General features: G+C 46.5%; 1 protein-coding gene across 1 annotated transcript; it reads left to right on the forward strand.

Annotated features, from left to right (window-relative positions):
• Positions 1-7289: 7289 nt before the first annotated feature.
• Positions 7290-24165, forward strand: LOC113447088 (solute carrier family 2, facilitated glucose transporter member 11-like). The gene is made up of 11 exons (XM_087913509.1): positions 7290-7432; positions 10796-10956; positions 11499-11623; positions 12780-12909; positions 12981-13129; positions 14623-14813; positions 15414-15524; positions 16015-16116; positions 17538-17613; positions 21140-21267; positions 23535-24165. The coding sequence occupies exons 1-11, from the start codon at positions 7358-7360 to the stop codon at positions 23736-23738; spliced, it is 1452 nt and encodes a 483-aa protein (XP_087769635.1). The 5' UTR covers positions 7290-7357; the 3' UTR covers positions 23739-24165.
• Positions 24166-25290: the final 1125 nt, after the last annotated feature.

Below are 25290 nucleotides of genomic sequence, written 5' to 3' on the forward strand. Positions count from 1 at the left end.
TATCCTAACATTAAATATATTTAAAATATTATTACCATTTGATTATATTTATATTTGCTGCAATGGGCCAGAGTGGATGGGATCACTTTGACTCAATGGATGAATTCTGACCAAGCCTTGGCGGGATGGAGGCACGTAGTTCCCCTCCCACAGATGTTGATTCTGTCCTTATAGCCTACATCAGGGGTGTCCAACCTTGGCAACTTTAAGACTTGTGGACTTCAACTCCCAGAATTCCTCAGCCAGCTGGCTGAGGAATTCTGGGAGTTGAAGTCCACAAGTCTTAAAGTTGCCAAGGTTGGACACCCCTGACCTACATCAACCTGGGTGCAGGACTAAGCAAAGAAAATTTGATATATAATTTATATTAAAGAAATTTCTGGAAGAATAAAAACAATAGAAATTATGAAAGAAAAAAGTAAGGAAAATAAAGAAGTAATATGCAAATGTAAATAAAAATACAGAATAGAAAGAAAAGAAAAGAATAGAAAAGAATAGAAAAGAATAGAAAAGAGGACTGGAGGCTAAAACATACAACAAACGGTTGCAGGAACTGGGCCTGGCTAGTCTAGGGAAGAGAAGGACCAGGGGAGACAGGATAGCAGTCTTCCAATATTTGAGGGGCTGCCACAGAGAGGAGGAAGAAGTCAAGCTATTTTCTAAGGCACCCAAAGGCCAGACAAGGAACAATGGATGGAAACTGATCCAGGAGAGATTCAACCTGGAAATAAGGAGGAATTTTCTGACAGGGAGAACAATCAATCCATGGAACAGAAGTTGCCCTCGGAAGTTGTGGGAGCGCCATCACTTGAGACTTTCAAGAAGAGATTGGACTGCCATTTGTCAGAAATGGTGTAGAGTCTCCCGCTTGGGCAGGGGGTTGGACTAGATGACCTACAAGGTCCCTTACAACTCTGATTGTCTGTTATCTGAAAAAGTTTGAGAGATGTGGCTTCTGGTCTTCTTAACTGCAGAGAACAAGGGTATTTATAGTTTACCTTATCTCTCTGTAAGGTTACCTGACAAGTTCCTTCTTTCCGTAATTTGCCCTTTTTAATTATCAAATACATAAATCACAAGGTCACTTTTTCATGTTTCAACAAAAAGTCCACCAGAGGTTTCCAGCCACTAATAAATGTAATGATTATCCTTTCACTAATCAAGTAAGCCAATTCTGCCAACTCTGTTAATCCTGTCATTTTCACCAGCCATTCCTCCATTGTGGGCACTTCAGAGTCTTTCAACAACAACAACAACAAAAACCCGGAAAAACCCTCCCTGGAGATCATAATAGTCCCTCTCTAAATTGATTCAATAGCAGTAGCAATAGCAATGAAGTGGTATATAGACTTAATGTACCGCTTCACAGTGCTTTACAGCTCTCTCTGAGCAGTTTACAGAGTCAGCCTGTTTCCCCCAACAACCTGGGTCCTCATTTTACCCACCTCGGAAGGGTGGAAGGCTGAGTCCACCTTGAGCCGGTGAGAATCAAACTGTCAAACTGCTAGCAGCTGACAGTCAGCAGAATTAGTTGCAATACTGCCTTTTAACCACTAAGCTATCGTGGGTCAAAATGTCATTCCCTTAGAAGACGATCGATTTGCTTAAAAGGGTAGGTTATGGGAAGAGGAGATAATCTTCTGATCATAACCTTATAAAAAGTGAAGACTGGAAGAAATTTCTTTATTGTCAGCTGGGTGCTCCATTCAAAATCCAAGAAAGAAATACTTAGACCCCATTAATTAGAGAAAAGATATTTTTACTGGCAATCAAGTGGTAGCATCAAAGGAATTCTGAATCGGAGAAAATGAGCGTGTAAATCATATATACAAAGTGACGGCAACATTCCCACCCACAATAATCCAAACTGTCCATCCAATTAAAAGTTGTATGTAACATCATGTGGGCATCTTCAGGCGGTGATGTGGGCATCTGTCCGTTGACCTTGACGTATTTTGATAAAGTGGTGCGCTTGCGCATAGCATAAGAAAGAAGCGTAAACAAGAAACTTCCTCTCCTAACTTATACAGTTTATTCTCTGAAACCTCCAGCCTGCTTCCCATAACTATTTCACCCCTCCTTCACCCCATTACTTATGGCAGCCAAAAGATGCAAAGCAAAGGAAAGAAATCTTGAAGGCTAACATTTATATTGTTTGGAGAACAAATCTTTACTGGCACAGTTTGACTTCACACTGACATAGCGCTTTCATTTTCTCCTGCCTGATGGCAGCACCATCCACAACCAATGCACAAAATGAAGCGAAACCCAGCTTGGGTAACAACTAACCCAGGCAATGAAAACGACCCTTTCCCAAAGATGAGTGATTTGCAAATCACAAAGTGGACGTCACCCTGTGCGTGGATCTCACGTGGGTTGGGAGCAAACTCTATGTGCCCACAGGCCAAAGACCTCTGATTTTTACAAAGGATCCGTGAGTCTAAAAACTACAGGTCCTTTTGTTTTGTAAAAACCCTACATTTCATCAGATGTCAATTCTAGGGGCCGGGCACGAAGAAAGATGTAGAGGGATACATGGCTAGTTGTCCTGTGTGTTCATCAGCAAAAGGACTTGCTGGAAAGCAGCAGGGACAATTGCAACCAGTTGCTAGTCCTACAACACCCTGGAAGGAGATATTTGTGGACTTTACTATTTGAAAGCTCAGGGAACACTGTCATTTGAGTCACCACCAATCTATTCTCAAAACAGGTACGTTTTGTGGCATGCCCCAAGATCCCATCTGCATCTATTCTCACAGCATATCTATTGGCTACATGATTCCTAAAATTATTAGGGACTACTGAAGGACTTGGCTCTTCATATCCCCTTCAGACTAATAGTGCCTATGAACACATTAATGGCCTTTTGGAGCAATACCTCAGGCATTACATCAATTATCAACAGGACAATTGATCTGAAGAAATGGCATACAGAAATAGCAGAAATAGCATACAACAATTCAGCATGATGGCCGGAAAGGATTTTCTCTAGCCCTTTGCGAAGTTGCTTAAATTCAATTTAAATATAAGAGAAATAATCCTGATAGTAATATACAACAGTGAACCAGCCTTCTCTGGGAGGTTGTGAATTTTCCATCTCTGGAAACATTCAAAAAGTCCGGAAAGCCACTTCTCATGTATAGTTGTTAGGAATAACAAGGTTACCTAACGTAGTTTGGATAAAATAATATATATTAACTATGATAGTAAGTTTAAGTGTGTGTCACTTTAAATTGCAAAGCATGTAATTTTGGGTGTGGTGTGAAACCGCCATAAGAGGGAGCAAGAGAACCTGTTTGATTCCTGACGACGATTGCTGGTTTGATGGATTGATGGTTTGTTAACTGCGTGTTTCCCTACTGCTGAGTTGCTGAATGCTGAAGGAAGAAAGGGAGTTTTGACTTCTTCATATCTCTACTGTGAGGAGATATATTACTGGGCTGATATTTGTAAGTTTACTGACCTCTCTTTTTCGACACTGGAATTTGCAACTGAATAATCCCTGGATGGACTGAATTAGTGAATGATATATGGACTGTTTGACTATGCTATAACTCTTACTGGAATAAACTAACTAGCACTGTGTATCTGTTTTACTGAGTGTTATTTACAAAAACATTTATCTCGCATATTTTGCCTGCCTGCCTGCCTGCCGTGCAGATTCTGCTAGGGTGTATCCCTAACACTAGTTTAGAACAGCGGTCCCCAACTTTACTGGTTTGGTGACCTAGGGCGAGGCGGGGGGAGAGGGAATGGTTGTGTGTGAGTGGTAGGCATGCACATGAGTGCACACAGCTTCATTTGTGCAAGTGGAGGGCACATGTGTGAGCATGAGCACCCATCGCTGGCGCAAATGGAGCTATGCGCAAACATGAGCACACACCACTCGTACAAGTGGTGCTGCACATGTACGTGCATGCTCACCTGCCACCCCCACATGACCTGGGGGTTGGGGCCCTGGTTTAAAGGGTTTTCCTGCATACTGCAGAGGCTGGACTAGATGATCCTTATGGTATCTTCCAACTCAACAATTCTGTGATTCTGTTATTCAGGACAGCCCCGATGTTCTCTGCCTCCATGTTCTACGTTCAGGCAGGAGAGTATCTTGGAGCTGTGAGCCTTCCTGAACCAAAATGGCCGAGGATTGGTGAGCAGAGTTTATAACTAGAAAAGGAAGGAGATTTATTTACAGGAAATGGATGATAAGGTCTGGCCACCCCATTCTCCCAGGAGGAGAGCCCTGGAGCGTGTGTCCATGCGTGTGCCTGGGAAGAAAGGCGACACTGGGACACACAGAAGGGAAATCCCCTTTTCAGTTGCCGCCCACAGGTGAGCAGGACATGAGGGGCCAAGGAATCAAATGAGGTTTGGACTTCCAACAAATTAAAACCCAAAGGCAAAGCAGGAGCACTAGCCTTGCAAGCATGAGGGTTGGCTGGTAAGTTTAGATTTCATGCCTAAGTGAGTTTCAACTTTCTACCGTCAAACATTCCACTCTTTTATTCTGCCTGTATTAAATGGAATGAATTATCCAACAGTCTCATCTTACCCAATGAGCAAGAAGGACAGAAACAGGCAAGGTTAATGATCACCCTGCTTGTCGTGGTTTCGGTAGCTCAGAGGAACGAAAACCAGCTGAGCTTCCTCACTCAAAGCTCTTTGCTGAGGTGGAGTCACAGGATGATCCAGGGGCTCTTCTCCAACCTGGTGAGTAGGCAGGCAGCAAATGTGGCAGTCTGCAGCAGAGGCCCCTGGAGCACCAAGGCTTACTGGCCCATCCTGGGCGGCCCCTGCAGTCCACCTCGGGACCTCCTGCTGGCTCCAAGGTCAGGACGGCGTCTTCCTGTAAGGCTCGGTGGCTTTGTCCAGCATGCTGTGGATGGCCTGGTGGTTGTTTGGCTGGTTCTAAGAGAGTCTAGCTGCCATCAGCCACTTGGTTCTCTTGTCCTAGGGACCCACCCTTCTTCTCTTGTCCTAGGGACCCACCCTTCTTCTCTTGTCCTATGGACCCACCCTTCTTCTCTTGTCCTAGGGACCCACCCTTCTTCTCTTGTCCTAGGGACCCACCCTTCTTCTCTTGTCCTAGGGACCCACCCTTCTTCTCTTGTCCTAGGGACCCACCCTCCTTCTCTTGTCCTATGGACCCACCCTTCTTCTCTTGTCCTAGGGACCCACCCTTCTTCTCTTCTCCTAGGGACCCACCCTTCTTCTCTTCTCCTAGGGACCCACCCTTCTTCTCTTGTCCTAGGGACCCACCCTTCTTCTCTTGTCCTATGGACCCACCCTTCTTCTCTTGTCCTAGGGACCCACCCTTCTTCTCTTCTCCTATGGACCCACCCTTCTTGTTCTCTTGTCCTAGGGACCCACCCTTCTTCTCTTGTCCTAGGGACCCACCCTTCTTCTCTTGTCCTAGGGACCCACCCTTCTTCTCTTCTCCTAGGGACCCACCCTTCTTCTCTTCTCCTAGGGACCCACCCTTCTTCTCTTGTCCTAGGGACCCACCCTTCTTCTCTTGTCCTAGGGACCCACCCTTCTTCTCTTGTCCTAGGGACCCACCCTTCTTCTCTTCTCCTAGGGACCCACCCTTCTTCTCTTCTCCTAGGGACCCACCCTTCTTCTCTTGTCCTAGGGACCCACCCTTCTTCTCTTGTCCTAGGGACCCACCCTTCTTCTCTTGTCCTAGGGACCCACCCTTCTTCTTCTCTTCTCCTATGGACCCACCCTTCTTCTCTTGTCCTAGGGACCCACCCTTCTTTCTCTTCTCCTAGGGACCCACCCTTCTTCTCTTCTTGTCCTATGGACCCACCCTTCTTCTCTTGTCCTAGGGACCCACCCTTCTTCTCTTGTCCTAGGGACCCTTCTTCTCCCTTCTTCTCTTCTCCTAGGGACCCACCCTTCTTCTCTTGTCCTAGGGACCCACCCTTCTTCTCTTCTCCTAGGGACCCACCCTTCTTCTCTTGTCCTAGGGACCCACCCTTCTTCTCTTGTCCTAGGGACTCACCCTTCTTCTCTTCTCCTAGGGACCCACCCTTCTTCTCTTCTCCTATGGACCCACCCTTCTTCTCTTGTCCTAGGGACCCACCCTTCTTCTCTTGTCCTAGGGACCCACCCTTCTTCTCTTGTCCTAGGGACTCACCCTTCTTCTCTTCTCCTAGGGACCCACCCTTCTTCTCTTGTCCTAGGGACCCATTGTTCCCCTTCTTCTCTCTTGCAGGCCCTTCCTGCTGCTCAATGATTTAGCTCAAAAATAAGTGTAAGCCATAATCATAATCGTCAAATCCATATAGCACAGGACACAGGATAATGGGGTTGGGGGGGCCCTTGCAGGTCTTCCGGTCCAGTCCCTTACCCATAGATCCCATTTCGGGCAAATGGCTGCCCAGTCTTTTTTGAAAACCTCCCGTGTGGGGCACCCACAGCTTCTGGGGGCAGGCTGTTCTGCTGGTTAATTGTTCTCACTGTTTCTCCTTAGATCTCCTTGGATCTCTCTTTAACGATCCACTATCATTATGATATGAATGGTGATGATTATTAATTATCATATTATATTTAATGACCCCTCATGCTTCGTGCCATGGAAAGCAATTCTAATCAACTTCTGGGCATGTTTCCTTATTTTATTTTCTTTTTAAATTTTATTGGTTTTTAAAAACAAACATAAACAAACCAAACATAAAAACATCAAGCTGTCTTCCATAGGTGTACATACAGTGTGCCGGTTGGTTTACAAATTGTTTTGTGCTTCCATTTCGTAGTCTTCAAGTACAATTACATTACATATAATCTCATATTGTCAATCAAAAACTAAATACCTTCGTATCATTATTAATCAATCATTTTACTAAATTTTACTCATTCATGTTTTACAAGATAACCACAATTTACTTAATTTATTGTGTAACAGTTCATATTATCACCCCAAATCTATCCTAAAATCATTTTGTAGTTATGATAAGAAAGAAGTACACCTTTATATATTTATTATTTTCTAGAAATCTACACATTTCATTACTGTATTTTGTTATCTAACCATTGATAGAAAGGATCCCAAATTTTGTAAAATTGTTTATCCTCTTGTTCTCTCATTTCAAATGTCCATCTACTCATTTCAGCACATTCCAACATTTTCTTAATGATTTCCTCCTGTGATGGTATCCTCTGGACATGTTTTCTTCTAATCACAGGATGTGGGATTCTCTAACCCAGAGTACCCCCATGTTCTCTCCCCACTGCACATATTTTTAGAACTTCCCAAAGTCAGAGAACCTTCTGGAAGAATCTGACCGGGGGAAACGTTTTGCTTAAGAGAATCCATGCTTTGCTCTCTCTACAGGCTCCTTACCAGAAGTTTTTTCAGATGATCTTTGTCCTGGGGATTGGTGGGAACCTTATCATTGGCTACCAGATTTCTGTGATCAATTACCCATCTGTGGTAAGAGGTACCTTAAAGTTGGTAGATTGGGAGGCGGAGACCCCTCTGCCAGGTAGGGTTAGAGTTAGGGTTCATCCAAGCTTCCTCTCTTTCCTGGATCCAGAAATAGGTGTCTTCCCCCGCGCCTCCAACCCTTACCAGGTTGGAGACAATTCTCTTTCTGCATGTTGAACAACAGTGTCATTCTAAGTCAGACGAAGTTGGGCAGACAGAAAGCAAGTTCAAGTGGATTGCAGGACCCTCATCTCCATATTGATGGACGTATTTGGCTGATAGGAGGAAGTGAACCTTAAGGCCAGAATAGCTTTCAGTTAGCAGCTTGCCCTGATAGGTCACCGCCAAAGTGCTGAGCGACCCCCAGTCAGGAGAGAAATAAATAGTCAGGACGTGTTGGGGCAGGACTGGTCTGCTTCCCTTTGAACTTCTTTCTGCAGCCTGCCAACTCTAGGATGGAGCCAGTCCTGAGCCCCGTGGGCTCTTCCTCGTGGCTGGGTAGCCTGCGTTCTTCCAGGCGTCCGATCTGGCATGAAAAGCATGCAAGCCCAAGCTGTCCTGCCCCCAAAGCTCAGCTTCCTTGCACCCCATTATTGGCTATTTAAGTCAGCCAGAGGAGTTTTAATCTTTGTTTAAGCTCATCTGCCCTTCGGATGCAGATCAATGGCTCCCTCCTACTTCATCTGGCTCCTCCACAAAGTCCCACTGACTCCTCAGCCCGAAAACTTGCTTTCCCATGTTTATTTTGCAAACAGTATGTGTCAATCGGACCAGAACCCTCATGGATGTGGATGTTGCTTCATCCCAATCTTCTCCCATAGCACTAGTGCTTTGGCTAAATAAATACATAAGTACATTCTGGGCTGATAGGCCTGCTCTGTGCAAGCCGGATGCCCTGTCTCTCTTGCAGCTAAGCCCAAACGGACATCAAAAGGAAGCAGCCCAAAAGACCCAACTGCCCATAAGGCGGGGGCTCAGACAGGCTCCCACGTCACTCAGGGCACTTCCTAACCAACCACCCGACAGTTGAGAGATTCCTGGTTAAAAGCAACAACAACAACAGCAACAGCAACAGCAACAGCAACAACAATATAGGTTGCAAAAGGTAAGTCTACCTCTCTCACAAGCGAGCCAAAATGTCCAGCAGCAGACAGACTTCAGGAGCTGGACTTTGTCCTCTGCACCATGACTGGCCATATCACCAATGCGTTGTGTTGGTTCATGTGGCAAGACTTGGGATGGAGAGACTCTTTTAGTAGGATTAGACAGAAGATGTAGATGTAGTAGGATGTAGAACTACTACAGCACAAGACAAGTGAGCACTCCGCAAAGCCAGAGCTGCAAATGCTGCAACAATGGTGCCCATACCTGCCTGCCCGACATAAGGCAGAACATTCCGTGCCCATATAGGCCTTACTAGCCACCTGCGGACACACCATGGACAGCTCATAACCTGTTAGATGTCAAGGTCCTCTTCAAACACGATGGACGAACGTCATCAGTTGGTTCATATGATAAGATTTGGGGTGGGAGAAAACTGTTTTAGTAGGATGAGACAGAGGAAAGGACAGACACGCAAGGAAAGCAGCAGAAGTCTTTCTTTCTCTCCCATCAAACTCTGCCAGAAATGAGTCTTTGCCAGTGCAGCCTCTTGGAGCAGGAGGCCTTGCAGAGTCCCAAAGACTCATTTCTGGCGGAGTTTGGGGGAGAGAAAGGAAGACTTTGACTGCTTTCCTTGCGTGCAGCCAAAAGCAGAAGAAGAAAGAAGCAGAAAGAAGCAGCCCGGTGGTCAGGCAAGTTCCCCCCTCCGCCCTTCCCCGCTCCCCTCACTACCTCATGTTGTTCCTAATGCAAGTGACGCAAGCCTTGCCTTCCCGCGGGCCATGTGGGCGGCACAGCCTTGTGTTCCCCCGGGTTGGGGGGGGTGCTTTGGGGTGGCATTTCTCTGAGGACCACCAAAATTTTCTCGCAGACTACCTGTGGGCCACGGCCCACCAGTTGGTGACCCCTGGATTAAAAGACCTCCAAGACCTTCTCTTTCAACTCTGTTATTCTGTATTCTCTTCTGATGGAGCCCTCACAGATGCAGGAGGCAGGCTGGCCCACTGCTTCCTAGCCCCAAGAGCCCAATAGTCAAACCAACCCTGCAACCCCAAAGGTTGATAGTTTCTTGGGTCTGGAACCTCAGACTGAAATGCTACAAATTCCTTTTCAAAGGGATATTTATTATGGCAGATAGTACTCTGTGTGTGTGTGTGTGTGTGTGTGTGTATGTATGTGTGTATATATATGTTTTCTGAGGTTCTCGCGGGTATTTGTATGTGGATTTGTATTCGAATCTTACGCAGGAGAAAACCCGAACAACCAAAGATCCATCCATATATATACATATACATATACATATACATATACATATACATATACATATACATATACATATATATATATATATATATATATATATATATATATATATGGATCTTTGGTTGTTGGGTTTTCTCCCAGCTAAGATTCGAATATCTAGGCAGCGTTTGATGAAGTCTCATTCATCATCTTCAGGCTTCTGTCTCGGCTCTGTGCTTCTCAGGAGCCGAGACAAGCTGGTGATGAATGGACTTCATCAGCATGCCTAGATCTCAATCTTCTGTGCACCAAAGATCACATATAAATACGAGAACCTCAGAAAATATATATATATATATATATATATATATATATATATATATATATATATATATATATATATAAGTTTTAGGTACTTACATGTATGGTATTCAGCTTTGTTCAGGTATTTTCCACGTCATTATAGTTGTGCTTTTAAAGTTGTAGCAACGTTTTGGCAGAATCTCATCTGCCATCATCAGGCTTCCGTATTACATATTATATTCTGTATTACATATTACAGTACAGAAGCCTGATGATAGCAGATGAGATTCTGCCAAAACGTTGCTACAACTTTAAAAGCACAACTATAATGACGTGGGAAAATACCCGAACAAAGCTGAATACACACACACACACACACACACACACACACACACACACACACACATATAAATATTACCTGTACCTATGGATGAATGTTGCTTAAAAATACTACATGGACCATATAGGCCCACCCCCTCCCGCCATTGCTGAAATTATGGCTCACTTCATCTGTAAGCCTTGGTTTTACACCAGGTTTGCTCAGATACTTTCACATTGTAGGCTTGTGCAACGCAGCCAGCCACAGCTCAGGGGAGGGGCAAAAAAATTCCTGTACTGTGTGTACAGTAAATTAACAGTAATTTGGTCTGGAGAATCATCCTCATCCTCATCATCCTCATCAGGCTTTTGGCCAAGATCTCTTCTTCTCCTCTCTGTTCTCAGTACATCAAGAGGTTCATGAATGAAACCTGGCTGGAGCGCACCGGATCCGCCCTCAATGAAAAGACACTGCTCTTCCTGTGGTCCTTTGCCGTGTCTGTCTATGGCATAGGAGGAGTGCTGGGATGTCTTTGCAGCGGATTCCTGATCATGAAATACGGGAAGTAGGTGTGCTCAACAGATGCCAGAAAGCTGGCTACTTCCTTGGGGCTGAGCGGAGAAACAAATACATCCCTCAGTTGCAAAAGAAACCATTTTGGGCTGCTAGTCCAGAGAAAACAGCAGAGCCAAACTCCAGCAGGAGGGATCCACAAGAAGAAGTTTGCAGTTGTTTTATAAACTTTCTTTTGGCCTAATAAATATAGGGAATCAACGGGCTTATTCAAAATGCAAATGCCAACGGGATTTTAAAAGGGATGTTTCCTTCGTTGGCCCTGCTAGCAACTGGGATGCTGCCTCTGTCTCAGTCACCCTGAGTCACTCTTAAAACTTGTTCTCGCACACTTCTGGTTTGACTCCCTGTCCCTTTTAGGGGGGCAGGAATCTTTCCCAGTGGGTGGTACCTGGAGGTTGAGGGCTTTGAGGGAGCAGTGGATGGAGCCAGCCCCACGAAACAGGCTCGCAGGCCAGGCAGCCCAAGGCAGTGAGGGGGCTAACGTGGTTCCTCTCTCTCTCTCCTCCCTCTTCCCTTGGCCCACGGACACAGAAAGAAATGCCAGCTGAGCACGGACCTCCTGGTCATCCTGACGACCGTAGTCATGGTCTGCAGCAAGAGAGCCAAGTGCTTTGAAATGATTCTGCTTGGACGATTCTTTTACGGGATCGGTGCTGGTAAGAGGCCTTGGAAGACTCGGCCTTTAATGTGGCTTTTAATAACATTCTCCGGGGAAAGCTCAGGGGCCCAAAGTCAGCCGGCCTTCCATGAAATCCCAAGGACAGAAGGCGGCAGTTGCTGAGCCCACTTCCCCTGATTCTCATGGGGACAATTAACTGGTCAGCCTTTGGAAGAAGGAGGCCATGGGCTGCATCCATCAGAGCTCTTCCGCTCTTCCAACTTTCAGAAGAATAGAGCTGGAAGGGACCCTGGTGGTCTTTTAGTCCAACCCCTGCTCAAGTAGGAGACCCTATACCATTTCTGACAAGTGGCTGTCCAGTCTCTTCCTTAAAAACCTCCAATGATGAAGAACCCACAACACCTGAAGGCCAGCTGTTCCACCGGTTGATTGTTCTCATCAATAGGGAACTTCTCCTGAATTCCAGGTTGCTTCTCTCCTTGATCAGTTTCCATCCATTGTTTCTTGACTTGCCTTCTGGAGCTTTGGGTAATAGTTTGACCTTCTCCCCTCTTCTTTGAGGCAGCCCCTCAAATACTGGAAGGTGCTATCAAGTCCCGTTCCCCACCCCCCCAGTTCTTCTTTTCTCTAGACGAGACATACCCAATTTCTGCGACTGTTCTTCATATTTTAGTCTCCGACCCTTAATCACCTTAGTTGCTCTTCTTTGCATTCTTTCCAAAGGTGCAACATTTTTTTTAACAACACGATAACCAAAACTGGATGCAGAATTCCAGGTGTGGCCTTACTAAGGTTTTATAAAGTGATACTAATATTTCGTGTGATCTTGACTTTATCCCTCAGTTATGCAACCAAGGATTGCATTGGCTTTTTTGGCTGCTGCTGCACACTGCTATAAATGATTGTCCACTAGGTCTCCAAGATCCCTCTCTGATGACCTGGGCAATTGGCTATTGATGGCGGCAACCGAGGAGCCTGTCTCAGATTCTGGGGAGAAAAAAGTTAAAGTAACTTGTAGCATGACATGAGCACTATCGGGACCCTCCGCTGAAAAACCTCCAGGTGCCCCCTGTGATCTGAAGCAGTTCTTGTCATCTGCCTAAGCCAGCAAAAGTCTTCTCCTGGGACACTGTGGTGATTTCAAATTTCGTTGGTTTCTGTCTGTCCTCCCTTTCTCCTCCCTTTCCTTCTAGGCCTCTGCCAGACCATTCATTCTCAGTACGTTGGAGAAATTTCGCCCAAGAAATGGAGAGGACTTGCAAATGCGACCTCGGGATTCTTTTGGTCTCTGGGGAAATGCTGGGGCCAAATCTTGGGACTCAGGTACAGAAGGATGAGGAAAGTGGGAGGGGGGCTGCTCCTCCACCCCCAACCTCCATTCTCCTCCCCTCCAGGGAACTCCTGGGAACGGATTCATCCTGGCCTCTGCTGCTGGCCTTTCCCGGTGTGGCGGCCTTCCTCCAGCTGCTCCTCCTGCCCTTCTTCCCTGAGTCTCCTTCTTATCTCTTAATCCAGGAGGGAGATGAGGATGGCTGCCTGAAAGGTAAGTTGCCCTCAAAAAAAAATTGGTCCCGCCTCAGAATAACCGAAGTGGAGCTGGTCTTGGCAAATGTGTTGTCCAAACCTTTGACTGGCCAGAATTAAGGAACAGTTGGTTGATGGTAGGGACTTTAGCTTCCTTGCCAACCTGCGCGTCAACACTGTCTTCTTCATTATCATTATCTAGTGCTTCTTTGGAACGGTCCAGAATGTGTTGTGCCCTAAGGATGTTGTGTGAACGTTAAAGGGAAAGGCTAAATATGTATGGGAAGTCCCTGGTAGAATTCTGATCAATGTAATGACAATGGCAGTCATGAAACATAATCCTTAAAAAGCCTCCTGTTGGCCCTTCGCTCACCTGGAACGGAGTTGCTGGCCTGCAATCTGTGGCTGTCATAAGAGCAGCAAAATTGGGGCGATTGGGTTCTTACAGCCACAGGGTCATCTTTAAGAGAGGTTCTTATATGTGTTTTATCTATTTTATGCACCCCTTGTGGAGCCTTTTTGGATGCTTCATCACCTGGAACTTTTCTAAAAACTTGGGTGCAAAACGAGGAGAGGCCACCAAGGAATAACCGGGTACAAGGGTGCTGTTGTCCGCCATCATCCCAAGCAGTAACTAAGGCCTCATTCATAGTACAAGACCCTCAAGAACAACCCCAAGGTCCTTTTGAAATCCAGCATGGCCCATTGGGTACCCAAAGTGGACCAAATTGAATGTTTCCAAGGCCCCACATCAGAGAGCAGCTGTAGAGAACTACAGAGCCATCAAAGAGTGATCTAATATGTCGAGAGATAGATATTAAGATCTCCAGATCACATTGCCACTGGCCCAAGACAAAAAACAGATCGAACCTTTGTCTTCTGCTAAGGCAAGTCCATGGTTGCCACAGCCAGGGAAGGCAGGTAAAATCTCCCAGTGTCATAGGTTTGGGAAGCTCCACTGCCAATCAGGCAATTTAAACGTTTCTGTTTTTCTATCCAACTAGCCCAGTCCTTCTTAGCAAGCTGTGAGCTAGGGCAGGGGTCTCCACTTCCACAACGTAAAGATCTGTAGATTCCTCCACCCCAAAGCCTCAAGCTGCAGAGGGGGAGAAACACTGAGCTACAGGACCAAGCCAAAAGGCAGCTCCCCGCCACCCCAGTGGGCTCCTTTCCGGGGGTGGGATTCAATTTTTTTTACTACTGGTTCTGTGGGCATGGCTTGCTGGGCGTGGCAGGGGAAGGAGACTGTAAAATCTCCAGTCAGAGGTGGGATTGGCCGGTTCTCCAAACTACTCAAAATTTCCTGCTACCGGTTCTCCTGAACTGGTCAGAACCTACCGAATCCTCACCTCTTCTCCTTTCCCAGTGACCGCTTAGAGGTCGGGGCAGCTGCCGGCAAGGATGGGAACTGCTTCTCTGGGGCTCTCATGGCCTGCCAGGCCTTTCTGGCTGCGGGGCAAAGGGTGAATGACTTGGCTAAGCTTCGTGGCCGGTATCTTTTCTCTTCCCCAGCAATGCACCAGCTGTGGGGCCAAGGGAATCACCAGGAAGAACTTGGGGAGCTGAAGAAAGAAATGACCCCAGGAGGGCAAAGGAGCAGAGTGCTTTGGCCGGGAGAGCTGCTCCGTGATGCCTCGCTTCGCCAGCAGCTGAGCATCCTCGTGGCCATCATTGTCACTGTGCAGCTCTGTGGCATCAACACGGTTAAGTGTCCCTTCCTCACACAACCTCCATAGAATTGAGGGAGAACCAGCTGGGGTCTGCAGCCTAGAAACTGCCTGGGCTGAAGCAGAGGGTGGCTAGCCAGGTTAGGGAAAGGAAAGGCAGCATCTGGAGGGAGACAAACTGGGTTTATAAGATGGAAAAGCTAACACCCCCAAAAATGAATTAGCGAGGCAGCCCAATCTCTACAAGAACTACAGCAGGGCAATTCCCAAACTTGCACAACTCCTGTGGTGCAAGTATGCCTTCTCAATTAAGACTGGTGGAACTGGCACCACTGCATCTGGGGGAAGAGCAAGGGGCATCCTCCAGGCCCAGTTTCGGCAAGAGCCCAACTAGACAGTCCCTGGCACGTCTTTCACTCCGGGGTGCATGGTTTTGTCTCAGGCTGCACTGGGCTTTCTCCCGCCCATCTCCTGGGCTGCCCTCCAGGTCTCTAGGACAACTCACCAGTCAACTCGCGGTGGCCAACATGCCACAACCAACTTGCTGTGGCCAACTCACTGTAGGACAACTTGCTGTGGGACAAAATTGAAACTGCTTCTCGGCAATTATTAGTGTCTTCTTTTTCACCCACTTAGGTTTATTTCTATGCTTCCGAAGTGCTTCAGAACGCAGGTTTAGAAGAGAGACTTATCCCCTACATCTCCCTGGGCATCGGCTTCTCTGAGCTCTTCTCGTCTTTCCTCTGTGTAAGAGCTTTCTAAATCGTTTGTTTTATTCGGAAAACCTTCCTCCCCTCCCAATGTCCCGTTGCCGTTATGAATCTTCTTCTGCGTCGGTCACTATTCTCCTCACAGCCTCCTCCGTGATTTGGGTAGGAAGCCCAAAACTCTTGCCAGAACCGCTTGGGCGGCCTGCCAGTTTCCGCAAAGCCTTTGCCCAGCCTGGGTCCTCTGACGCTGGACATCCTGGCAGGGCTTGGCCCCCTCGGGCCCCTTGGAGGAAGAGCCAGACGCTCCTGGGCTCAACCCCAATCTAGATGGGGCTGTCTGACTGTGCCGTTCCATGGGATTGAGAGGCCGGAGGCGCTCGGGCCACAATTCTCCCAAAAGGAAAAAATGGACTGAGACGTCATTCACAGTAGCTTTTAATCTGAATATAAAGGTTCTGCTTGTCATCTATTCTTTCCATTTAGATGCCAGGAAATCCTCCCGTGTTCCCCTTATTTCCCCTCTCCAGATATTTACCATTGAACAGTACGGACGGAGGCCGCTGCTATGGAAAGGCTGTGGGTCGATGGCCTTGGTGCTCTTCTTCCTCACGGGGACTCTTTCCCTGCAGGTAAGAAGAAAGAACTTGTCTAGTTCAGGGGTCTCCAACCTTGGCAACTTCAAGCTGGCTGAGGAATTCTCGGAGTTGAAGTCCGCCAGGCTTAAAGTGGCCAAGGTTGGAGACCCCTGGCCTAGTTAGCCTCATTTCCTGTAGGAAATGAAAGCTTAGTGCCAACCATCATGGGGAAATGCAGTCTCTTCACTTTAAGGTGAATATTTGTCGACATTGTTTGGACAGTCCCACATAATTCTAACGATCAAATCCTAAAATCTTTTCTCAGTTTGTCACAAAAACTCCAGTAACGGCTTCCAGGCAGAAATAAAGTTCGTCAGAGTGGTTTTTTTTTCATCGAGGCTGTCCATTTTGCTATCTCTGTCAATTCCACCAGTTTCCCCATCCATTCTTCCATTCTTCCATTACAAGTGCTTTGGGCCTTTAAAAATCTCAGTGCCATCGTCACGTATAAAAGCAAAGGTCCATGAGATGACTCCATCTGTTTGTCCATTAAACAGAAAAAGAACACCCTCTAATTTCAACACCGCCTTCACTTTTAAAATCTCCTGCATCAAAATAACCCCAGCAGGCCAATTGGTCCACGGCTTCATAACTGATCACCCCACAGCAGATTTAGAGCCGGGCTTTGACTTGGCTATTAGAGACACACACAAACCCATCGCTCTCTTTTCTCAGTCATTCCTTGCTGCATTTATTGAAGTGTCTAGGGTCGTGGTTATGGGGGAAGGCCGGAAATCTGGCTGTTGTGAACCTCACAAGACAGGAAACGCAGCCACATTATCTAACTCCACTTTATTGTGTCACCTTGTAAAGCATTCCTGGCCTGCTGTCGAGTTGCCATGGGCACTGATGAAGCAGCCACAACCAGAAGCACATTCTACCCAATCTTGTTACATGAACAAGAGTTCTCCTACCTGCCAAAGAACTTAAGGAGTTCCTCCTGGGCCTCTTTCTCCACCCACTAGGCAGCTCTGGGTCATGCCCTCTCTTTTCTGACCTTTCTGGAGGCAGGATCCCTGCTCCCAAGGACTTTCCCACATACCACTTCATCACTCTGGGATGCTTGACTTGGGATCCCTCGCCCTGGGTAGGGTGTCAGATTTGATGGCCCTTCGGAGTCTGCAGGTCTGACTTTTGATCAACTCTCCCAAATGGTCGCTTGATGATGAGACCGAACACAGCGGCCTGGGCTGCTGATGGGAAGGAGGACTCCTGCAGCAGCGGTTGGAGTGCAGGCAGAGAGCGGTCAGCCATTTGAACCGTCTTCCAGGCAAGCTCCGCAGTCCTGGTGAAGCCTCCCGCTTTCCGAGAAGGATGCACTGACCAGAGAGCCCTGGGTTTGGGGGGGGCAGGGCTGCTACACACCCCGGTCTCCAAAGCTTCTAGACTCCTTGCTCTCTTGTTCCCACCTCCAGAAAAACCTCCCCTGGATGTCCCTCTGCAGTGTCATCCTGATTTTCTTGCTTGTCATCCTCTTTGGAGTTGGACCAAGTGAGTATACAAGTCCTTCCACAAGGAGCAATGTGGAAAGAAAAATAGGCCTGATGGAGGGGGCGGAAGGAGGCAGGGGGGAGGGGTCCTGCCAAGCCACAGCATTGGTGGAGATAAATAAAGGCAGGAGCGAAGGGATTTTAAGCAGCCAAGGGGGAGGGCTGGCCTGAGTAATAACAAAGTGCCACAGGTGGAACAGAAATGCTTTGTTGGAAGAAAAATCCAGGTCTTGTTCCAAGCTGGGAATAAAATGGGGGCTGCTTAAAAAAGTTTATGCTGTTGGTGGTTCTGGGACAGCTGACAAATTGGTTGAATGAGCAGATGGATCTTTACAGGGTTCTGTGATGCTGCTGGGGGTTGTGCAATATAGTGAGCTTTGTGTCTTTTGTTATTCTAATGGTGGTAGTAGTTTAATCCTATTACGTTCTAAAGTCCTGTTCTTAGAATTTGAGTGGAGAAGTAAATTTTAATCCCGTTGCTTTGTTTGTGAATAGGCTGGCCCAGTCTTAATGGGCACAAAATATCCATCTCTAAAGACGCTGCTGGAGGCTATTAAGGAAGGGCTGCTTTCTGCCTTTAAGAACATGTTTCTCCATTTCTCCTTTATAATATTCTGCCTCTTTAATATTCCCCCAAATATTTCATTCTCTAGGAATTGGGGGGCGGTGTTTCTCCACAGCTTGTATCTCATGTGACCAACCCAATTTGGCCACCTTTTCTGCAATGAGTATTAACTATGAGTTACTTATAAAAAATACAGAAAGGCGGAATGAAAGAGGGAGGGAGAGATTAAATAAGCTCCCAGTGACTCTGAGTGGTTAAGAAACTATTTAAAACCAAAAAATATTTAAACCAAAAGGGGGAGAGATAGCAGAACAACAAAGCGAGTGCAAGCAAAAGCAAACAGCCTAACAGAAAGAGGACTCCAGATCCTCCCTGCCAAAGGCCTGGAAAACAGCCGGGTCATCAGGCCCTCAAAACCCCAGCAAGGAGGGGCCCATTCAAATCTTGGGGCAGCCTCCCTCCACAGGGCAGTCCCAGTTTCTCAGGTGGTCCCTGGGGAAAACCAATTGCTCAGCCCTTCCCTAAACAGGCTGCTTGATGGCGATCAGTAAAAACTATAAGGATACAGAACTATAGATTTTCACGCACATCCCATTGCCATGTAGTACTGTTTTAGTTGTTACTATTCATTTATTAATGTTTATTAATTTATTAAACAAGTTTATATGGTCGCCCAACCCACACAGAGTGATTCCAGGCAGCTTATAGCGGTTAAAAATCTGCAACATAGACCCATAACCATCACCACCCCTGCCTCAGCAGTGGCAACAGATATGTTCACCTCAGCCCAGGGGTCTCTAGACCTGCTGACGGAAGATCTTCTGGGCCTTCCAGAAAAGTAGAAAGGTGGGGGCAACCTTATCTCTGGGGGAAGGATCAGGCCCTTTTTCTTGGTCCTGCCAGAGGCACTTCTTTCTGCACTTCATTGGGTAGACCTGCATCGCATAGATGTAACTGGGAAGGTGAGGTCCTTTGAATAACCTGTCCCCAAGCCACTTTAAAGTGAGAACTAGCATCTTGAACTGCATCCAGTGCAGCTCCTGCAAAAGAGGTGACATCAGCATAAATCTGGACTTGTGCAAAACTGGGCAGGCTGCTGCATTTTGAAGCAACTGAAGCATCAAGGGGAGCTCATTCCAATAGTCCAAGCAAGAATTGATCGGAGCGTGAGTGACTATGAGAAGGGCACGTTGACCAGGAATGGATGTAACTGGTGTGCCACTCACAATTGTGCAAAGGCCCTCCTGGCCAACGGCCACCTGCTCCTCCCTCAGGATTCATGAGTCCAGGAGGACCTCCAGACTGCTGGTCTGTGTGCAGCAGGGCAACCCCACCCAGGAGCAAAGATAGTAATCCTTCCTCTGTGCAACCCTCTGCCTACACGTCTCGCCAGTTTTATCTGATACTGAGAGGTGTTGGATCATCTGGGAAAAGGAGGCTTATGCTGTCCTATGAGCTCTTCTGACCTGGAGGCAGTTTCTGGAGGCTAATAAGATTCCATTCGTGGTGTGGACGGACCACAAGAACCTGGAGGCGTTGAAGGCCCAGAGGAAGCTGTCCCCTGAAGCTGTCCGGGGGGGAAGAACTTTCTAGCAGATGCCCCCTCTTGCATGCTCCAGTACAAAAATGCCAGAGAGGAAGCAGTTATCTTGATCATCCCACCCAGGCAGCTCTCAGTGCCAGGGCTTACGAGGCAACAGAGAACAGCCTCTCTGCAACCGGTTGGAGAGGCGTTGACAAAACCGCCTTGGGGACGGACGGATGGTTCCAGAGACATAAGATGACCTGATGTCAAAGGAGGCATGGAAAGAGGGTAAACTGTATGTCCCAGCCAGCCAGAGAACCTTGGTCCTGCTGAGGAGCCATGAGGCAAAACCCACAGGGCATTTTGGATTCCTGAAGACCCTTCATTTGGTAAAGAGCCCATTTTAGTGGCCCAAAATGAGAAAGAACATAAAGGCCTATGTGGCCAGTTGCCCTGTGTGCGCCTCCATGAAACATCTATAAGGGAAACCAATCCAGCTAAACCATGGGCGGAGTTGCCCAAGAGTGCTGGGAACACAGTAATTCTGGATTGTCATCGACTTGTTTTCAAAGCAAGCACATTTTATGGCATGTCCCAAGATTCCTTCTGCCCAGCCCTAGCCAAGAGGGTTGTGCAATAATCTACCAACTACATGGGGTCCTGAAGCATATGCGGTATGCTCAGACAAGGGGGTGCAATTCACTGCAAAGTTTTGGCAGGAATTCTTGAAAAGGATCGGTTCCTCCCAGAGACTTAGCTCCACCTATCATCTGAGTACCGATGGAGCTGCTGAACATGCCAACTCATTAGTAGGGCAATACCTGTGCTGTTTATGTACATTATCAGCAGACTAATTGGGCAGAATTTCTGCCTTTTGCAGAGGTGGCACAGGGAAATAACTATGCTTGCATTTGCATGGGAAATCCAGAGCTGGTTTTGCTTCTTCTGTGCCAGTGTAGTTTTTCAGTAAAGTAATTTTACACTCTTGGTAAAATTATGTCCTGGGAGTTTCCTTTTTTTTGGGAAATGCCAACTGGACAGTTGAACTGTCACCTGCACCCATTGCAGACAATGACATAAATGGATGCAAATAAGGTAAGAATATCAATTATGGAAATGACCTAAGTTGATACAAATGATGTAAAAGTTAATTTTGCAATTAAGATTTGACTGCCATTGAACACCCCTTGCCCTCAATACTCCGTTAAATTGAACTGAAATAAATGAAAATTAGCATCTGATAGAGTTATTGGTGACTAGGGTTGGGGTTGTTGTTTTTTCCATTTCTGGATGTTATTGTTGGTGTTTTTTGTTTATTGGCCCAAAGAAGGCTGTGGATTGCCATGCCATTGCTAATGGTTCTCCAGATAAACGAATTCTTGGGTTAAACAGGGTCTCCCTGGGTCTGAACCTATTTCTCTATGTTGTCCCTCTTAGATGGAGCCTCATTCTCTATTATGATGGAGATTTTCAGCCAGTCCGCCAGGCCAGCAGCCTTCACGATCGGTGGTTGTCTAAACTGGGCCGCCCTCTTTGTTATCGGAATCGCCTTCCCTTTTGCTGAGGTCAGTTTTCCCCAGCCCCCATTTCCCCAGCTCCTCCACAGGGCAACCATGATTGCTTCAGACACTGGGTTGGGCTCCAGGTAGGGAGAGGCACCACCTAGTGACCCATCTGGGCTGGGCTCACCCAGCCCGGGGCAGTCACTAAATGTGTCTGAAGCTGCTAGAAATAGCAATAATGCCAACAACACAGTTATTTAGCTGGAAGCTAAACCATATGGCGAACGACTGAAGGAACTGGGTATGACTAGACCAATGAAGAGAAGGACTAGGGATGATATGACAGCAATCTTCCAGGTCTTGGGGGGCTCTCACAGAGAGAAGCGGACCAATCTATTCTCCAAAGAATCTGAGGACAGAACCACAAGTAATGTGTGGGAGATCATTAGAGATTCAACATAGAACTAATGAAAATTCTTGACAGGGCGAACATTTAACCAGTGGAATGATTGCCTCCAGAAGCTGTGGGTGTGCCAACGCTGGAGGTTTTTAAGAAGAGATTGGACAATGATTTGTCCAGAATGCATATTTGATTTGTCCTGCTTGACCTCGGTGTTGGGTTAGAAGACCTCCAATGTCCCTTCCAACTATTTTATTCCATGTATTTTTAAATGTCAACTAGACAACCCATGCCCCGTTGGGTCATCGTTTCAGAGATATTTCCTATCTAAGTAAAGAAACAGCACAACTATGGATGGACAAAAAAGCAGGGGTCGCGGGAGCAACGTCTGGCTTCCTGCCAGCTTCCCCATTGACTTTCCTTGTGGGAAGCTGGCTGAGAGCATCCAAAATCATCCTTCCTCCTTTCCTCCCTCCCATTCATGTTGGTTTCCCCCTTGACTTTGCTATGGTAAGCTTGCAAGGAAAAAGCCATTGGGGAAGCCTGCAGGAAGTTGCAGGTCCAAGGTCAGCAGGCAGGTAAGTGGCCGCTGCAAAGCGGTGAAGGGATGAGGGGAGTCACATCTCCAGGTCAGGTGTGAGGATGCATGAGAGGGGCTGTGCAAGTTAGGAAGGGCGCATAGGGGTAGCATTGATGAAGCAGCATGTGTGCGGGTCACAGAGCGGTGTGTGTGATGTGCCACTTGGGTCAGGAATGTGGGGGGCGGGGAGAGAAGAGTGCCTGGAATTGGATGGCTATACGAGAGATGTCATGCCGTTCGCAGAAGGTGAACAGAATTTGGGGAGCGTGGGGGGTAACTGCATGGGCTAGGAAAGGTTCTTTCCTCCCTTCCTCCTTTCCTCCCTTCCTCCTTTCTTTCCTTCCTCCTTTCTTTCCTTCCTCCCACTCAATTTCGCTTTCCAGCAGACAAGTAAGGGGCTTCTCCCGGGTGGGGGATGAAGCAAGGGATTGTGAGAGTGGCTGGGAAACTGTCATAAAATATTAAAAATGGAGATCACATGACCGCAGCAGTAGCCCCAGAGCCAGTAGCACTGAAGCAGCGACAACTTCCCCAAATTTCATTTCCTTGGGAGTCATGGGTCCCAGATTTAGGACATATCGCGTATGTTAACCTATCTGATATACCTTGGCTCTAAAACTGTTGCCTTACGATGCACTGTTTTGCCCAGTTAAAAGCCAGGAAACAAATAATAATAGAGGCATCAGTTAAAGAGACCAAATAAAGTAACTGATGACACAATCCCAAATGAGCCTGAATGTCAAAGCTCTGCCTTTAAAAAGTTTCTGCATACTGCAGATGAAGTGGGCAAGAAGTTCCGTGGGCGTTTCTAGAGATGCTTCATTTGAATTTCTGCCAAATTAGCTTCTGTGGTTGGAGATACAAAACCATTCCTGGAAATTTACAGGGAAGAATGAAATCTTTCTGATAAGCTTTTCCCAGTTGTAGGGACTTCAGTTGTGCTCAGAAACGAAACGCACATGATAACCAAAGACAGCAGAGAAATTGAAGCAAAGACATGACATGTAGATAAGATGAACCAGGTGTCCAAGCTCCACCCAGAGCAACTTAGAAGTGATGGTATCTGTGCACCATCCTTAACCTGATTACTGGATTTACTCATTTTCAGCAGTCACATTAAGCCATAAAGTTGACAGCATCACACACTGAAGAAATCAAAGTTAGTCTCATCTGATGCACCCTTGTCTCCATCCTCTAATGACCCAGGGATGCTTTCTCTAGATGCAGTTTCTCTTTCCTCACTACTAGACCAGCCTGAACTTTTGGGGATGATGGAGATAAAAGAGGAAATTTGTTCAATGGCCTTCAGACACTAATGAGACCGTTACTGTTTATTGTTGTCCATTCCAGGAAAGTCTGGGGCCCTTTTGCTTCCTTCTCTTTGCCATCATGCTCTCTGGCTCCGGGATATACTTCTACTTATTCCTTCCTGAGACCAAAGGCAAATCTGCGGTAGAGATCACAGAGGAATTCAGCAAATCGTCTTTGGGAAAGAAACTTGCCGTTCTCAGGAAAAATTTCAACGAGGATCATTCGGTCTACTCCAGTTTTTGAGTTGGATCTGCCGAGGAAGATTGAAAAGGGGACGGGCATCACGAAGGGCTCTGCTGCCGAGATGAACGTTTCGCCTCCCTTGTGATACAGCAGTTTTGGCTCCTGGGAAGGCCCAGGTTCCCCCTCCCCGCCCCCGGTCCCCACCCCGGGAAGTGTCACTCTTCACTTGAGTCTGAGCACAATGGCTGCCTACAAGTACAGGCAGCCATCTTGCAACCCCTGTCCTTTGTGGCATTGAGGTGTCTTCCACTTCTTGCTGAGCACTTCTAGATCCCTCCCAAGATGTTGTCCCTGTTGCCGCTGCTTGCTGGCTTCATTTCTGCTCAAACTCAAATACTTTTCCTGCCCATCGTTTTCCTTATTGTTTTTTACTTGTTGGAAAAGCAACTCATGGCTCTGTTCAAATCTCAGGTCAGTCAATTAAACCAACCTGGTTAATGTGTAAAAATGGCTGCTTGGAATTATTTCCTTTCCTTTCCTTTCCTTTCCTTTCCTTCCTTCCTTCCTTCCTTCCTTCCTTCCTTCCTTCCTTCCTTCCTTCCTTCCTTCCTTCCTTCCTTCCTTCCTTTCCTTTCTTTCTCTCTCTCTCTCTCTCTCTCTCTCTCTCTCTCTCTCTTTCTTTCTTTCTTTCTTTCTGCTTTATGACTTGAAGTATTTACCCTTAAACAAATGACATACCCAAGGGTTTTACTAACATTTTATTTCTGAGCAATTTGAAACATGCTAACAGCAAAATGAAAATGAAAATGAAAAAAGAACAGTAGCTCAGTCCCAAGATGCTCCCAGTCCAAGTCCAATTCACTCAAAACATGGGCAAAGGGGCTGATACACTTGACTCTCAACTCAATTCCTATGTTATTTCTTCTTTCTAAACTACAGCTGTGCAGTATTGCCTAAGTGTCCATTAAGTAATTTTTATCAAATCTCCACCTTAGAGCAGGGAAAGGTAACTTTTACTTCAGAATTCAGGTTTGGGGCCTGACAGGGCCTCTTTCTGGAGCCCAGCTGAAGATAAAGCAACCATATTCAAAGATCCCGGAGCACCGGGGAACTACCAAAGGACTGGAAAAGAGCTGATGTGGTTCCCATCTTCCAAAAAGGAAAAAAAATGGATACATTTTTAATTCATAAATTAGAGAAGTTAAAATTTGATATAATTTGCTTACAAGAAAAACAACATGAACAATTACTGGCACGACCAAAATTAGGGAAAATATTCACTTCTCTGACCCATTGTAAGAAGAGAGGAGTGGTTTTATATATTAAAGAAACTATTACAGCAAAATTGATACATACTGACGAAGAGGGAAGAGTATTAATGGTTGAAATAGTGGATAATAATACAAAAACACTCCTGGTTGCAATTTATGCCCCGAATGATAAACAAGAAGATTTTTACAAAAAATTACACATGAAAATATTGGGACTGGACTATATTAATATAGTTATGATGGGAGATTTCAATGGGATTGTAGACAATAAACTGGACTATACAGCAACAGCTACTAGACAAAATAGAAAGACTCTCCCTAAATCCTTTTTCAAAATGATA

The sequence above is a fragment of the Pseudonaja textilis genome, chromosome 15 (assembly GCF_049901715.1).
Source record: "Pseudonaja textilis isolate UNSWEBS1 chromosome 15, rPseTex1.2, whole genome shotgun sequence".
NCBI classification, from domain to species: Eukaryota; Metazoa; Chordata; class Lepidosauria; order Squamata; family Elapidae; genus Pseudonaja; species Pseudonaja textilis.

What these genes read in the sequence shown, in the direction of transcription:
- LOC113447088 (XM_087913509.1), top strand. Translation starts at nt 7,358, where the DNA reads ATGATCTTTGTCCTGGGGATTGGTGGGAACCTTATCATTGGCTACCAG. An exon ending in TGAGGATGGCTGCCTGAAAG is followed by an intron (nt 13,130 to 14,622) that starts GTAAGTTGCCCT and finishes TCTCTTCCCCAG; the next exon opens with CAATGCACCAGCTGTGGGGC. An exon ending in CGGGGACTCTTTCCCTGCAG is followed by an intron (nt 16,117 to 17,537) that starts GTAAGAAGAAAG and finishes TCCCACCTCCAG; the next exon opens with AAAAACCTCCCCTGGATGTC.